General features: G+C 55.1%; 1 protein-coding gene across 2 annotated transcripts; it reads left to right on the forward strand.

The window, feature by feature from the left end:
* The first annotated feature begins 971 nt into the window (after positions 1-971).
* TSPEAR (thrombospondin type laminin G domain and EAR repeats) lies at positions 972-13,392 on the forward strand. 2 transcript variants are annotated; one of them, XM_031596451.2, is made up of 12 exons: positions 972-5,351; positions 6,440-6,660; positions 6,747-6,985; positions 7,063-7,153; positions 7,572-7,728; positions 8,039-8,170; positions 8,626-8,858; positions 9,641-9,827; positions 10,069-10,298; positions 10,767-10,954; positions 11,214-11,315; positions 11,587-13,391. In XM_031596451.2, exons 1-12 carry the CDS (start codon positions 5,273-5,275, stop codon positions 11,738-11,740), a joined length of 2,013 nt encoding a protein of 670 aa, XP_031452311.2. In that variant the 5' UTR covers positions 972-5,272; the 3' UTR covers positions 11,741-13,391. The 2 variants fall into 2 exon arrangements, with proteins under 2 accessions (XP_031452311.2, XP_031452310.2); XM_031596450.2 differs by having other exon boundaries at positions 972-6,660; positions 11,587-13,392.
* Positions 13,393-13,480: the final 88 nt, after the last annotated feature.

The raw sequence follows: 13,480 nt of genomic DNA on the forward strand, positions 1-13,480 counted from the left end.
AATGGCAAAGTGAGGCTCTTTTTAAGTGCGGAGTGTTTTATTTGTGTCTGTTTGCTCATTATTTTACAGTGGGATTTAGTCTGTATTCTGAAAATAAAGTGATTATATTTTTTCCTTTCATAAATATATGCAAATATATTCCAGTAAGTGTTTTTAATGGGTAAACAGCTGGTCAAGAGTCCAGTTTCACTGTGGGCCAATGGGGTGGAAGAGTTTGTGGTAATGCAAGTAAAACACTGGGGATGCTTTAGAGATGTGAAAGACTTGATGCAGTTGCTGGGGCTTTCCAGGCAAGTATCTTGTCTCTAGTGATGGCAATCACTTGATATTTCAAAGAAAACTAAAAATCTGGCAGCCAGCAGATGTGACTCAGTTTGCCTCTGACAAAGGTTTTGTGATGATCTAAGTCTCTGGGCTTGGAAACGCCTTGTTATGGCAACAGGTGAATCATGAGCTGCTGTGTATCATCCCGAGAGTGCCGATACCAGATTGGAGAAGGACAATTAGTTGGTGATTCTCAGGAGGAATTGGACAGTGCCCCAAAACAGAGCTCTCAAGTGGAGCTCAGCACAGCCTGCACTGAGAGTTTCCATGCACAGGCAGTTGTTCTTTGTGGCTGGGGAACACCCCGGCCTTCCTGCTTGTAAAGCTGCCACTTGGATGCTGCAATAGCCTCCCCTGAAAGCTTAATCCTCTCCTTGAAAGAGTACTCACGCTAACAAGGTGTGTAATGCTAGCCAGTAGCAATAATTTTCTGAGCCATTGCCTTTTTTTCTGCCTGCAACACTTACTATAAAATACATTCCTTGGGGAGTGTCAGAATGCTACAGGTGTTACGCATGCAAGCAAAGTATTAAAGATTAAAAAAAAAAAAGAGACAAACTCTTTCTGTGGGTTATATTTGCCTTAGGCTTATATCTATCTATCTGTATATAAAGGCTTCAACAGAGCTGTAAAAATGCAAGCAGTGTCTTTTCGAGAGCCTTTGTGTATGAGTACATATACATGCGTGTGCTTTTTTTCTTCTTGGCAAAAGGAGCAGTGTCAGAACACACACAGTGGGATGCAAGCCATTCAGTAATTGTGTTGTGTGTGTGTGCATGCACACAGTTCTTTGAAAGTGCAAACTGCTGTGGGAGAGGCGTTGGAACCACATGAAAGGGCTGCAGCTCCAGGGCAGAGCAATCAAGAGGGTGCTCTCCTGCTTTTTTTTTTGGCTGGATGTGAATGGAAGAAAGGTGGTGTGCTGCCTTCAGGATGGAGCTCTGCATCTCTGGAAGGTTCTTGCTTTCCTCTGACTTGTGTTGTATCTTGGGAAGGATGCTGTGTGCCTTCTGCCTCGGGGAGAGCAGAGAGGCACAGCCACCTGCAGCGTGGCCTCAGCTGGAGATCAGGGGAGCACGACGGAGTTGTTAGATTCAGCATATATTTGCTATTTAACTGTTTTTTAAGATGCAAACTATGCGACAAGACCTCTAAATACTGAGCACTTCTTACTCACATAGAGCAGTTTAACACGAGGGCAGACTTGCAGCAGCAATTCTTGCAGTATTTCTTCCTGAGGCTGCTGACCACTCACCATCGACTTGTAGGGCACTGCATCGTATCGTTCTGGGTACAGGCTGTGGCTGACAGACCAACAGGATGAAGATGCTTAGCACTGGGTCTGTCGCCACTACCTGAATCAGATGACACATTTTGTGCTGACTCAATCCCATACTGTGACTGGCTTTTGAAAGCAGCTCACACCCTGGGATGGGACTGCAGCAGCAGCTCAGATTATGGGGTATGTTAATATATAATTAATGGTAATGATATGGACAGTGGTTTATTACAGGGTAGCTGCCGTGCGTGAGCTCCAGCCTCCCCTTGCTGCACAGAACCGGGCACCTGTGGGCTGAGAGGCTGGGGGCTGCAGGAGGTGGGTTCAAAGCAGCAGGCTGCAAGATGCAGCATGCCGGGAGGTGTGGGGCACCCACGCTCTTGGATGCTGGGCCGGGTGCTGGCAGTCTCTCCGCCCACGGCCAGGTTAGCTGTCTTGCCCCAAAGCAGGTTTTTTTTTTTTCCCATGCCAAAACAATTTGGCAAATTGCAACCCAAATTTGGGCTAGCGTGACAACAACTTCAGGTGGGTGAAATCTCATGCGGGGGCAAGGCTTGCCCCGTTCTCTGGCTCTCCAGGACTGGGCGTTTCTTGCAGGAGGCTCCTGGACCTGGTGGTACAGCCAAGCCTCAGGAGGCCCTGCAGAATCTGAATAGCATGTGGGATGCTTGCCTACTGGCGATGGCCCAATAGGGTTTCTCTATCGGGCCAGCTCAGGACCAATGCTGCCTGGTGGTCAGCTTGCCCAGCCCTTGGGTCCCTGGCGCTCCACACCAAGCTCTGTGAGCAGGTTGGGATGGGGATGGAAGCTGCCATCAGTACAGCTCCAAGCGTGGCAGGGCCTCTGTGTGGCCGGCGTCTCTGGGCAGCAGCGGAACCAGCCCTGTGAACGTCTGCAGAAACAATAGCAATTGTTCTCCTTCTTTGTTCCCTTCCCTCCCCGGATGCTGCGGAAGAAGGAGCTGTGCGGGTGGGCAGAGTGCATTGCCCCTGCACCATGCTGCCCTCAGCCTTCTTCCAAGAAGTGTGTTTGGATATCGGGCAGTGCTTGCCACTGGCCTGTAAACATGGGCAGCTATTGCCTAAGCTTGAGCTGACAAAGCCTGAATCATCATTAACAATAATATGAGCTGTCCATGGGGAAAGCTGTGCAACTGGGCCATGAGTTGCTTTGGCACAGGGCAGGGTGTCTTCTTGCAGCAGCAGAGCGAAGTGGCTCTGACCATGTTTGGTGCCTGGGCTGGGGAATCTCCAGCTGCTGGTAGGGCTGGTGAGTGTAGGATCAGGGAGCATCTCAGAACTACAGAACGTCCCAGGCATGTGGGCACAAGTCCTGGGGTTTCCCTGCCTTAGTTTCTCCATCCATTTGTCACCCACTGGCTGCCTGCTGCAAGGCCAACACCGAGGGCTTCCCATGCAGGGCAGGAGGCTGCTATCTCTGGAAGCCCATGGGGTGCTGGTGCTGCAGCAGGGTGGGATGGTGGGACAGGAATTGCCTCTGGGAGCTGGTGGCAAGGCATGCAGTCAGAGCGCTTTGTGATTTTGCAGTGGCAATTCCTAAAAATGGTGCCTTTTGCAATCCACGTGGCCCTTCGCCAAAACTTTTGTGGCAGAACCCCTCCCAGAAATTTTGGAATGAAGTTTTTTAACTGGGGATGGGGTTAATGGCAGCCACGGTCGCTGGGTGCTGCTGACAGGTTTACTGGTGTGGGTATTTCTGAGGGCTGGCCTTGGGGAGCCGCAGCTGCTCCAGGGAACGTGGGAAAGGATCTTGACTCAGAAGAAAGAGCAGAGCTGAGGAAGGGGGATGCCAGCACTGGGTTTTCTGCTTGCTCCCATGTGATAATTTGTCTCTCATGTTTGCTGGGAGCATCAGCCAGGAGCAAACCCATGCATTCCATCCTCGCTGGGCTGCTCTATGGTCCCTGGGAAGGACCTGGTGCTGAGTCCCTCCGGAGCTCCCAGGGAGCAATTAGGCTGTGGGCAGGACCCCTGCGGTGATGCGGGTGTCCTTCTCACTCTGTTCTCTGTGAGCTCTGTTTGAAATGTGCTGTCCACAGACATGCTTCTCAACCTTTCTTCATCCAGGGATGGCCCAACTTTTTTGGGAGAAGTCCAAGGATCGTTTTGTTCAGAACTGCCACATGGTTTTATTTACAACCCATAGGAACTAGGCAAACATCTCCTCTGTTTGTCTCTTTCTATCCTCTCTCAGTTGCTTGTGAGCACAAGAATGTTCATGTATTTAGGAATAGCTCTGCAGCCCTATTGCTAGTGCTGCTGGGACAAGGAGCAGGTCTTGGGCTGAGCACAGCCACGGGCATAGATGCTCCCAAGCCCTTGTTTAACAGCTCAGGTTGGTTCCCCAGGGCACATCACCTACAGGTTCCCAAGCTGAAGAACAGTGAAAACCCCTTGGGGCTGTTGCTGTCCCTCTCCTCACCAGCTTCAACGTCAAGCTGTACGGCCAGCCCTGTCTGCCAAAAGCACGTGAGGTTTGTTCTCCCACCTCTTGACATGTCTGCATCTCTCCGCTTTTGCAGGAAACAGATGGGCTGTGACCTTGGATCTGCTGGTGTCCTCCTTGGCTGCCAGTGGTGTTTTAGTCAGTGAAGTCCCCAGTGTTAGCTGTGTGCTGGTGGGGAGCCTTCCCTGCTGGTGTTTGGGCAGCACGTACAGATCTGGCTGCTGACGCATGTCCCCACATGCTGCCAGCTGTCCAGGCCATGCTATCATGACGCATGTGTGCAGCACTGCCACATGAAGTGACTGCAGGGCTGTGGGGCACAGTGGTCACTGTAAGGTTCGGGCCGAGGGCTGTGTTGGCATGTGCACCTTTGGTGGTTTGTCTCCAAAAAAGTCCTGGTTTGCTTCTTGATGTTCTGTCGTTTTGTGCTGGCCGTCAGCTTTCCATTCTGCAGTTTGCCTTGCAGGAAAACTTTGGGGTGGGGGGAGCTAATTTCAATTGTTCGGAGGATGGAAGTGACTTGCTTTGTGGCAAGAGGAACCAAACAGCGCTCGCATTGCGCAGAGAGTTTTTCCACTGCTGTCTCCTGTTTGAGCGCTGTAACCTCGAGGGTTTCTGAACTGGTACTTGGCACGTCCCTGCCCTCCCCATGGCAGGTCCAGCTGCGATGCCCAGCCCTAGGCTGGCAGCTGTGCCCTGGGCAGTGGGCAGAGTGACCAAACAACACCTGGAAGGGAGGGAAATGTCCCTCGTAGGGTCTGGCTCTTGGAGCAGGGTATAGCAAACTGGAGGATCTGCTCAGTACAGGCTGGAATTGCTGCTGACAGCCTGGTGCGTTTGGAGGAAGCATGGTGCCCACCTTGGCCTCTGTGGGAGCCCATGTCCTGCCTTCCCCCATATGACCTCAGAAAAATGAATCACCAAAACTGAAAGGAAGTGAAAGAAAAAAAAAAAAAAAAAAAAAATCCCTCCCAAAAGCCGCCTTCCAGAGGGCTGGGCACAAGATAAAAGCTCTCTGAAGGAACGGGGCTCCTCCTCTCCCACCGCCGTCTTCCCATTTAAATGTCTGTGCAGCGCGGCCAGCCCAGCACAGCCTGCAGCCGGGCAGTGCCCACGCAGGGGCAGGGAGAGCCGGCCCTTAGCCCTGCTCCGACAGACGATGCGAGAGCACCCAGAGGGCTGAGCACCCCCAAGGCAGCTCCATGTTGGCCCTGCTGCTCTGGGCTGTCCTCCTCCAGTGGGCGTGCGGCGGGGGTGGCAGGAGCTGGCAGCACTGCACAGGTAGGAGATGGGGCCGGCGGTGCGGGCAGGAGCTGCAGAGATTGGTGGTGCTGGGATATCTTGCAGGACTCCTGTGCTGCCAGGACAGACCCTGGGAAGCACACTCTGTGGTGAGCCCCATGAGGGCATATCACCAGCCTCTGCCCGGAGCTGGGGTGCACAGGTGGTGTGAGTCTCTGGGTGAAAGATGCATCCTACATCCTCCAGGTGGCAAAATGTCTTGGAACATTTTTGTCCCATCTCTGGTTTTTAGGTGCTTGGGCCCAGGTTCGGTGTGCTCATGGCTTGTCTTGGGGTGAAACTGCTTCCAGCTGCTTTTCGAACCACTGGGACCTGTGATCGGTAGCAACAACTGATGTGGGAGGGAAAGTGGGACTCACGGCTTTGATTCCAACAGGAAACCACCTCGGTGAGGTCGTGTCCTTAGCTGCCGAATGTGGGCACAGCCTCCAGCCCACCTCCAGCCCTTCTTCCCACTTGCAGGCTCATCCTGGGGCTGAAACCTTTCTGCAAACCCAGGACTGAACTCAGCCCGTGCTTTTTGCTGGGGTGGAGTGGGAAACGTGTATTTTGTTTTGATCCTTTCTGAAGCGAGGTGCCCAGGGCAGGTTGTGCTTCCCCCCAGAACTGGGGGGGAATCATAGGGTTTGGAAAGGAATTCTGGAGGTCGTTGAGTCCAATCTACTGATGCAGGTTCCCTACTGTAGGCTGAGCAGGAAAGCATCTACGTGTGCTGGCCAGCCGAGCCCAGACAGTCCAGGCTGTAGCACAGTTAGGAGCCCAAAGCCCGTCGATGGGAAATGTGACGAGCGTAGGGCCATGGCTCAGATCAGGAGCTGCTGCTTCCCAGATGTGTGCAAGCAGAGCTCTGTCTCTTGCTGCTAGTTTTTCCATCTGGATGATGCCCCGGGGCTGCGCGTGTTGTTTTCTCCTCTGGGAAAAGGGATAATTACTTAATGAGGGTTTTTAGGCTCTGCCAGGGAAGCACGTGTGCATGTGTGCAGCCAGGGCTGGGCCGGGAGAGCCCGTGCCCGGCTGGCAGCCTGCATTTGGGGCCGCTGTCACCCTGCCCGCCCGTGTTCCCGCAGAGCTGCGCCCGCTGGACGTGCTGGCAGAGCTGCTCCCCGGCAGCGGGCCGGCCCGCGGCGTGCGGGTGCTGCAGGCACAGGGGCTGAGCGGCCTCCAGCTCCGCGCCTCGAGGCCCCGCGCCCTGGCCTTCCCTGCCTCACGCCTCTTCCTGCACTGCGACCGCTTCCCGGAGGAGTTCTCCATCATCGTCACCCTGCGGGTGCTGGCCGTCCCCACCAAGGTGAGCGCTGCCGGCGGGCCTGGCCCTGCGTTGGGCACGAGGCTGGGCGTGGAGCGTGTCGGCCTCAGCGCCGCGTCCTCCCGCAGAGGAACGAGTACATCTTCACGCTGATGGCAGAGGAGAGCCCCGGCGTGTTGCTGGGGCTGCGCTACTCGCCCAGCAAGCTGCACTTCCTCTTCTGGAGCCCGGAGCGCGCCGGCGGCTGGCAGAACCGCGTCACCTTCCGCAACGTCTCGCTGGCCGACAGCCGCTGGCACACGCTGGTGCTGGCCGTCTCCGGACCGTCCTTCTCGCTGTCGGTGGACTGCGGCCTCCCCAAGGACGTGTAGGTTGGGCTGTGGGGATGCAGCAGACGGGGTTCTCCTCCGGCCCTGCTGTGATGCTGCCTTCTGCCCATCGCAGGGTGGTCGAGACGCCGTTTCCCACTTCTCTGTCGGTGAGGAGAGCCAGCTTCTACCTGGGCAACAGGAGGAGGAGGAAAGGCTTCTTCACGGTAGGGTCCTGGTGGGCATCGGGATGGCTGTGGGATGGAGGTCCCCGGGCAGGGACCCCACACGTGGCAGTGGGGGCACCTCTGTTAGGCTGCTGGCACGGCTGGTGGCATTCGGAGGCACAAAGCAGCTGATGGCCCATTCTTACTGATAGAAGGGTTATGTCCAGTCCCGACCGGTGGTTGGGAAACATGGTGGCAGGGAAAGTCACCTGCGGCTCACACAGCCTGTGCCAATGCACCTGCATTGCCAGCTGTTACATTGCCCCAGGGCAGAGGTTTTGGTACCTAACAGGCATCTGAAAAATGCAGCCCAGGGGGGAAGGAAGTGAATGGGCCTCTGGTGGGAAGCTCGGGTGATGTATTCCTGCAGCTCCCGTCCCTCAGTCCCACTGGACATGCTGCCCATCCCGTTCTGCAGGGCTTGCTGCGGCAGCTCGTCCTGCTGCCAGGAGCCGATGCCACCCCTCGCATCTGCACAGCCCTGAACTATAAAGCCACAGCACTTTCCATCCCTGCGGTTCTCCAGGACGTCCCGGTGAAGGCAGTGAGCAACGAGGTGCTGAAGTACCCACACGGTCAGTAGGGAGCTGTGGGCTGCTCTGAGCTCAGGAAGACAAGGAAGGGTAGGGGAACCGGGGCAGGTGGTGGGCACAGCTGCAGGGAGAAGGGGACTGGGGTCCAGCAGGTGAGATGGGATTTGATGTCCCTGGGTAACGTGGCAGTGATGGGCTCACACTGCTGATTCCTGGGGGTGTGAGCAGCCAGGTTTCTGGCCTGAGGCCGGGATGCCGTCCCCCTGTTCCCTGATGCCCATCAGAGTGGCACGTCCAGTTCTTCCTCTATCATCCATCCTAAGGGTACCCACCTTGTTCCATCTGTGCCCAGGAACCAACATGAAGGTGACCCTTGGGTCCCGTCCGCCCTGCACCAAGCAGGAGAAGGCACAGTTCTGGTTCAATGCTTCCCGGAGAGGGCTGTACCTCTGCGACGGCAGTGCCTGGATCTCCATGCTGGAAGGTAATGATCAGCCTCATGCTGTGAGCACCCAGCTCTGTGGGGCAGGGGGAGCTCTTCCAGGGCCAGGGATTCACCACGCCAGCGCCTTGGGGCAGGACCCAGGTCTGTCTGCCCAGGCAGGACAGCCAGGCTCACTGAGAGCTGTGTCACCCACGCTGGGGGTGCTGCAGCAGGGTTGGAACTATATGGTCTTTGAGGTCCCTTTCAACCCAAGCCTTTCTGTGATTCTGTGCTCATCACAACTGGAGACACCAATGTCTCCAATAATAACAATGACCCCGTGTCCTTCCAGCTGTGGTGGCCTTGCTGCACAAAGTCATGGGGCAACCAGGCCCTGCAAAAAGGGCTCCAGTCATTCATAGATTATCCTGAATTAGAAGGGACCCACAGGGATCACTTGAGTCCAACTGCAGGGCTATTGAGTTTGAACCTGACTCCTTTTTGTGGTCTCCCAGTCAAGCAGCGGCTGGACTACGTGGAAGAATACCAGGACCTGGTGACCAACTCTGAGACGATGGGCATTGAGGTCTTCACCATCCCGAGGGTTGGACTGTTTGCAGCCACTGCCAACCGGCACAGCCCCCCTGGATCAGCCATCTATAAGTGGACCGATGGGAAGTTTGTGCTCTACCAGAACATCCCCACCTACCAAGCTCAGTCCTGGAAGTATTTCACCATAGGCAAAAAGGTGAGGCTACCTGGGAGGTTATTTCAGGGCTGGACCAAATATCAGGTGCCCAACATTAGCTTCCTCGCCCAGCTTCCTCCAGGGCACTGTCTGCTTCCAAGGGGCTGGGAAATCTGCAGCAATGCTGGGTGAGGGCATGAGGAAAGGAAATGGGGGGAGCTGGCAGGCCCGTGGGAGACAGAGCCACCTGGAGGGATCCTGGAGCCATGCTCAGGTCAGGGGTTTGGGTCTGCATTTGTTTCCAAAGAGAAAGTTTAGAAGAAAACCAAATCCCTTCTTTTTCTGAGTGTGTCTTTGGGCTTTACATGAAAGAAGCAGCCCAAAATGCCAAAAGCAGTGGAGTTCTTTTGGCCTGGAAAATATTTTCTTTCAGGGCACCGTTATCATCATGACTCTGATTATTATAGCTGTGATTTTTGTTTTTGTAATTTGATCAACTTTTCCTCGTGGGAAACTTTGTTGCTCAGATCTTGACCCTCCCAGCATGGTGTCACACTCAGCTATGCATCCTTGTCCCCACTGAGCTCCAAGGCACCGCTGTCACCCTGCTTGGGACACTTGGGTGGGCTGCTGCTGCCACACCTGCCATGAAAGTACTGGTCCTCAGCCCAGCCTTGGGCAGCTGTGGAGGCCAATGAGAGCAAAGCCTCATCCCTGCCCCATCTCCATGGGTCTCTGCAGACCCCACCGTGTCTCTGGGGCACTTTGTGCTGCCTGCAGAATGCTCAGGGCCACATCTGAAATGGAGAAAAACTGAAGTGTCCTGCCTTGTCCTTTTTCAGATCTTCCTAGCAGTGGCAAATTTTGAGCAGAATGACAAGGGGCAGGAGTTCTCTGTAATATACAAGTGGAGCCACAGGAAAGAGAAGTTCGTCACCTATCAGAGGATCACCACGCACAGCGCGAGGGACTGGGAGGCGTTTGTCATTGAGGGAGAGGCTTTCCTTGCAGTGGTCAACCACAGAGAAGGTACCCAGCCATTGTTCTCAGAACCAGTCCAAGCCTAGTCTGGGCCCTCGACCAGCCTGTTGCTGGACATCAGCTCCACTGGCACCAGAGAAGGGCCCTCTGGGGGGCACACACATCAAGCAGGGCTAAGGACCACCCTCACTCCCTCCAGAGCTGAAATACTGTATAGTCAGACCCTTGGCTGAGTCTCGTTTCTCTTGCAAACCAGATGTTCTTCATTGCACATCTCTGTTTCCTTCAGGGAATAACCACAACATAGACAGTGTGATATACAGGTGGAACCCCAGCACGGGACTCTTTGAAACCAACCAGACAATCCCAACCTCTGGAGCCTATGACTGGGAATTTTTTGCTATTGGGCCTTATTCCTTCCTGGCTGTGGCCAACACGTTTAATGGCACATCCACAAACATCTATTCTCACATCTACATCTGGCTCAGTGGCTCTTTCCAACTCTTCCAGTCCATCCTGGTAAGGTCATCTACCAGCCAAATGCTGCTTCTCCATTCCTCCTCTAGGCTGGGACAAGCGGGGGAATAATTTCAGAGGCTGATCCTCTTAGATTTCTGGAAAGGCAGCAATGCACTGACCAAGGGAATTTAGATATGAGGGAAAACTCAGAAAGAGCAGTGAGGTACTGGCACAGCTGCCCTGGAAAGTGGTGGGGTCACCACCCCGGGAGGTGTTCCAGAGTCACGGAGATGTGGCACTGAGGGACATGGGCAGTGGGCATGGTGGAGTGGGTTGGGGTTGATGATCTTACAGGTCTCTTCCAACCTTAATGATTCTCTGAATTCTATGAATCTTTTTTCCTTGGGGGCTTAAGAGCAGGTCATCTCCCTGTTGCCCCTCCAGCAGGTCCCACTGCTTCCCAGCACTTGCATCACGTATGTTAGTCCATGTCCATGACAGCTTCTCAGGTGGCTTCTTTCTCCACAGACTTTTGGGGCTGCTGACTGGGAGGTCTTCCACATTGGGGACAGAGTCTTCCTGGCTGTGGCTAACAGCCATAGCTATGACAGCAGGATTCCAGCACCCTCTAACTTCTATGCCATCAACTCCTCCATCTATGAGCTGAACATCACTGCCCAGATGTTTGTCAAATTCCAGGACCTCCTCACCTACAGGTACCTGTGCAAGGAGCTGGGGTATTGCTCATGGCCTTCCCCTGAACACCCCAAAATATATAGGGGTCTCCTGGAGGGTTCATGTGGGATTGCACACCACCTGTGCAAAGAGACTAGGAGGAGGGCAATGGGAGACAGGTCCTGGGCAGCAGATCCCAGTGGAGCTGGAGGAGCACGAGATGTGGATAGGATGGCCAGGTGCAAGAGCTCAGTGTGGGCTGAGCACATCTCACCCACCTCTGCCTGCTTCATCCTCTAGTGCCCTGGACTGGGAGTTCTTCTCGGTGGGAGACGACTACTTTCTGGTGGTAGCAAACTCCTTTGATGGCTTCACCTTCTCCATTAACAGCATTATCTACAGGTACTGCTGCATGGCTGGGGCTGGGTGAACTCTCTTCCAAACCTGGCACAGCCCAGGAGTTGGGATGTGTCTGGGGGCAGTGTGGGGACATGGGTACAGCAAGGGGATGGATGGTCTGGAGAGGGCACAGAATGGGCACAGGGGGATCCTGCTGCCTGTGCTCCCCACTTCTGCCAGGCTTCCAGGCACAAAGGGTGTCTCCCACCCCCAAACCACTGTGGGATGATGGAAGAAGGTGCAAGGCCCCCAGCTGACTGTCCTTCCCATACAGGTGGCAAGGCTACGAAGGCTTCGTGGCAGCTCACCGCCTTCCCACTGTTGGCTGCAGAGATTGGGAGGCATTTAACACCACAGAGGGCTCCTACCTCCTCTACTCCAGTGCCAAGGAGCCCCTTTCCAAAGTGCTCAAGCTGAAAACCACCTGAGGTGCCCGAGGCACACTCTGCTCCTTGCCAGGATGGGAGTGGGCTGGCCACTGAGGTGAGGACGGACCGAGGCACGTTGAGAGCCTGGGGACAGCTGCAGTACCCGTGGGGCTGTGCGTGCCACAGGACAGAAGGACAGGAGCTCCCAGGTCAGCCATCTCCAGCCAAGGGTCCCAGAGCTCTGCTATGGTGGCTGGAGCTTGTGCAAAGCTGGGGGAGAAGAAGCCTGAGCGGAGCACGTGCCGCAGGATCAGGTGCATGGTGTTGGGAGGAAATGATGTATGAGAAGTTGGGGAAATGCTGGCTTCAGGCTGGCTCTGGTTGCCCAGTGCTTGGGGCCACGGTGTGCCAGGGCCCATGGGCCTAATGCTGCCCCACACTCTGTGTCTGGCTGCAGGCTGTGTCTGCAGGCTGAGCAATGTGTGTACATCCTGCAACGCCATGGATATGTGCTGCAGCTGCAGCTGGCAGGCAGGTGTTGTGTCACTGCCAGCATGGTGCAGGTGGCAGGGCAGGCTACCCTGACATTGGCACTTGTTCAAAGGGATTTGGAGATGTGTGTTAGCACATCACTAGCATCCACCACCCGGTCTGATGCTGGTTGTGCACCCCTTTGCACAGGGTTGGGGATGCTTTTCCTTGCCTTTATCTGGGGGCATCTTTTGCTTAACCAGAGCTCAAATAAACTGCTGCATCCCCCACAGGCTGTGGCTACTGGAGCTGCTCTACTTGCACTAGAAGCTCTTCCTTTGGTCCATGACCTCCCCACCTCTCCCCCCCCCATGGCTCTTTGGTCATCCCTGGGCTCTACAGGACCAGCAGGGGCTGCAGGGAAGGTATGAGGATGGGACCTCCTCCTGCTATGCCGATGCCCTGAAACCCGGAGTCCCCTAAGCATTCCAGGCCTCCAGTTCAGGACTCCTGGAGCCTCCAGGGGCGGTGTGACCCCCTGCAAAGGGGCTGGGGGGGGCTCTGACTGCAGAGCCTGGAGCTGCAGGATGGCAGGGACAGAAGGAGTCAAGCCTGGAGGAGGGAACTTCTGCAGACCAGGATGAGCTAGGGGAGGAGGAGGTACCTGGGAGGGCTTTCCTGGGTCCCCGATTACATCATTCCCTAGAAGCCCAGCTCTCAGTGCAGTACAAACCCCGAGGGCTTTCCCTACGTGCAGCGTTCAACTGAGAAATTGGCACCCAGGACCATGTCCTCCTCCTGTGGGGCCAGTGATGCCTTGCATGGGGCTCAGGTCAGGGTCCACCAGCACACACACGGGGTGTTGTAGGATGGAGTGTTGACATGAGCACAGCCTGGGAGCTTCTGCTCCAGCCCAGAGCCAGCTTCCACATGGGATGTGATGATTTGCTGCTGGGGAGCAGCAGCAATGAATTCCCATCTCATCAACCCCAAGTGTTAAAAACACAGTGAGTCAGATTCCCCGCACACCCAGCTGGCTTAGTCATCACTGGGGTTTTAAATAACAAAACCTGGAGTTCTTTTGCTTTTCCCATCTGGTCCATGAGCTGGTACAAGTCACGTTTCCAAGGAGTTTGCCAAGCAGTGATTTGGAGGTGGCTTTTTTAAGGTCAAAGTGTGGCACAGCAGCATGACTCAGAGCTGGAGCTTGGTGAGGAGCAGCTGAGTATCTCTTTAAGGGGCAGTGGGAGCGGGGGGGGATCCAGGAAGCCCAAAGCTCATAACGTGGGTGAGTCTGCGTGTGGGTTGGATTTGTGCTCTAAGACTGGG

The sequence above is a fragment of the Phasianus colchicus genome, chromosome 10, assembly GCF_987193195.1.
Source record: "Phasianus colchicus chromosome 10, bPhaCol1.hap1.1, whole genome shotgun sequence".
NCBI classification, from domain to species: Eukaryota; Metazoa; Chordata; class Aves; order Galliformes; family Phasianidae; genus Phasianus; species Phasianus colchicus.

Excerpts from the sequence above, each read along its gene's own strand:
- TSPEAR (XM_031596450.2), top strand. The coding sequence starts at position 6,346 with ATGTGTGCAGCCAGGGCTGGGCCGGGAGAGCCCGTGCCCGGCTGGCAG. Across the intron at positions 6,986-7,062 it reads TGCGGCCTCCCCAAGGACGT|GGTGGTCGAGACGCCGTTTC; the intron begins GTAGGTTGGGCT and ends TGCCCATCGCAG. Across the intron at positions 7,154-7,571 it reads GGAGGAAAGGCTTCTTCACG|GGCTTGCTGCGGCAGCTCGT; the intron begins GTAGGGTCCTGG and ends CCCGTTCTGCAG.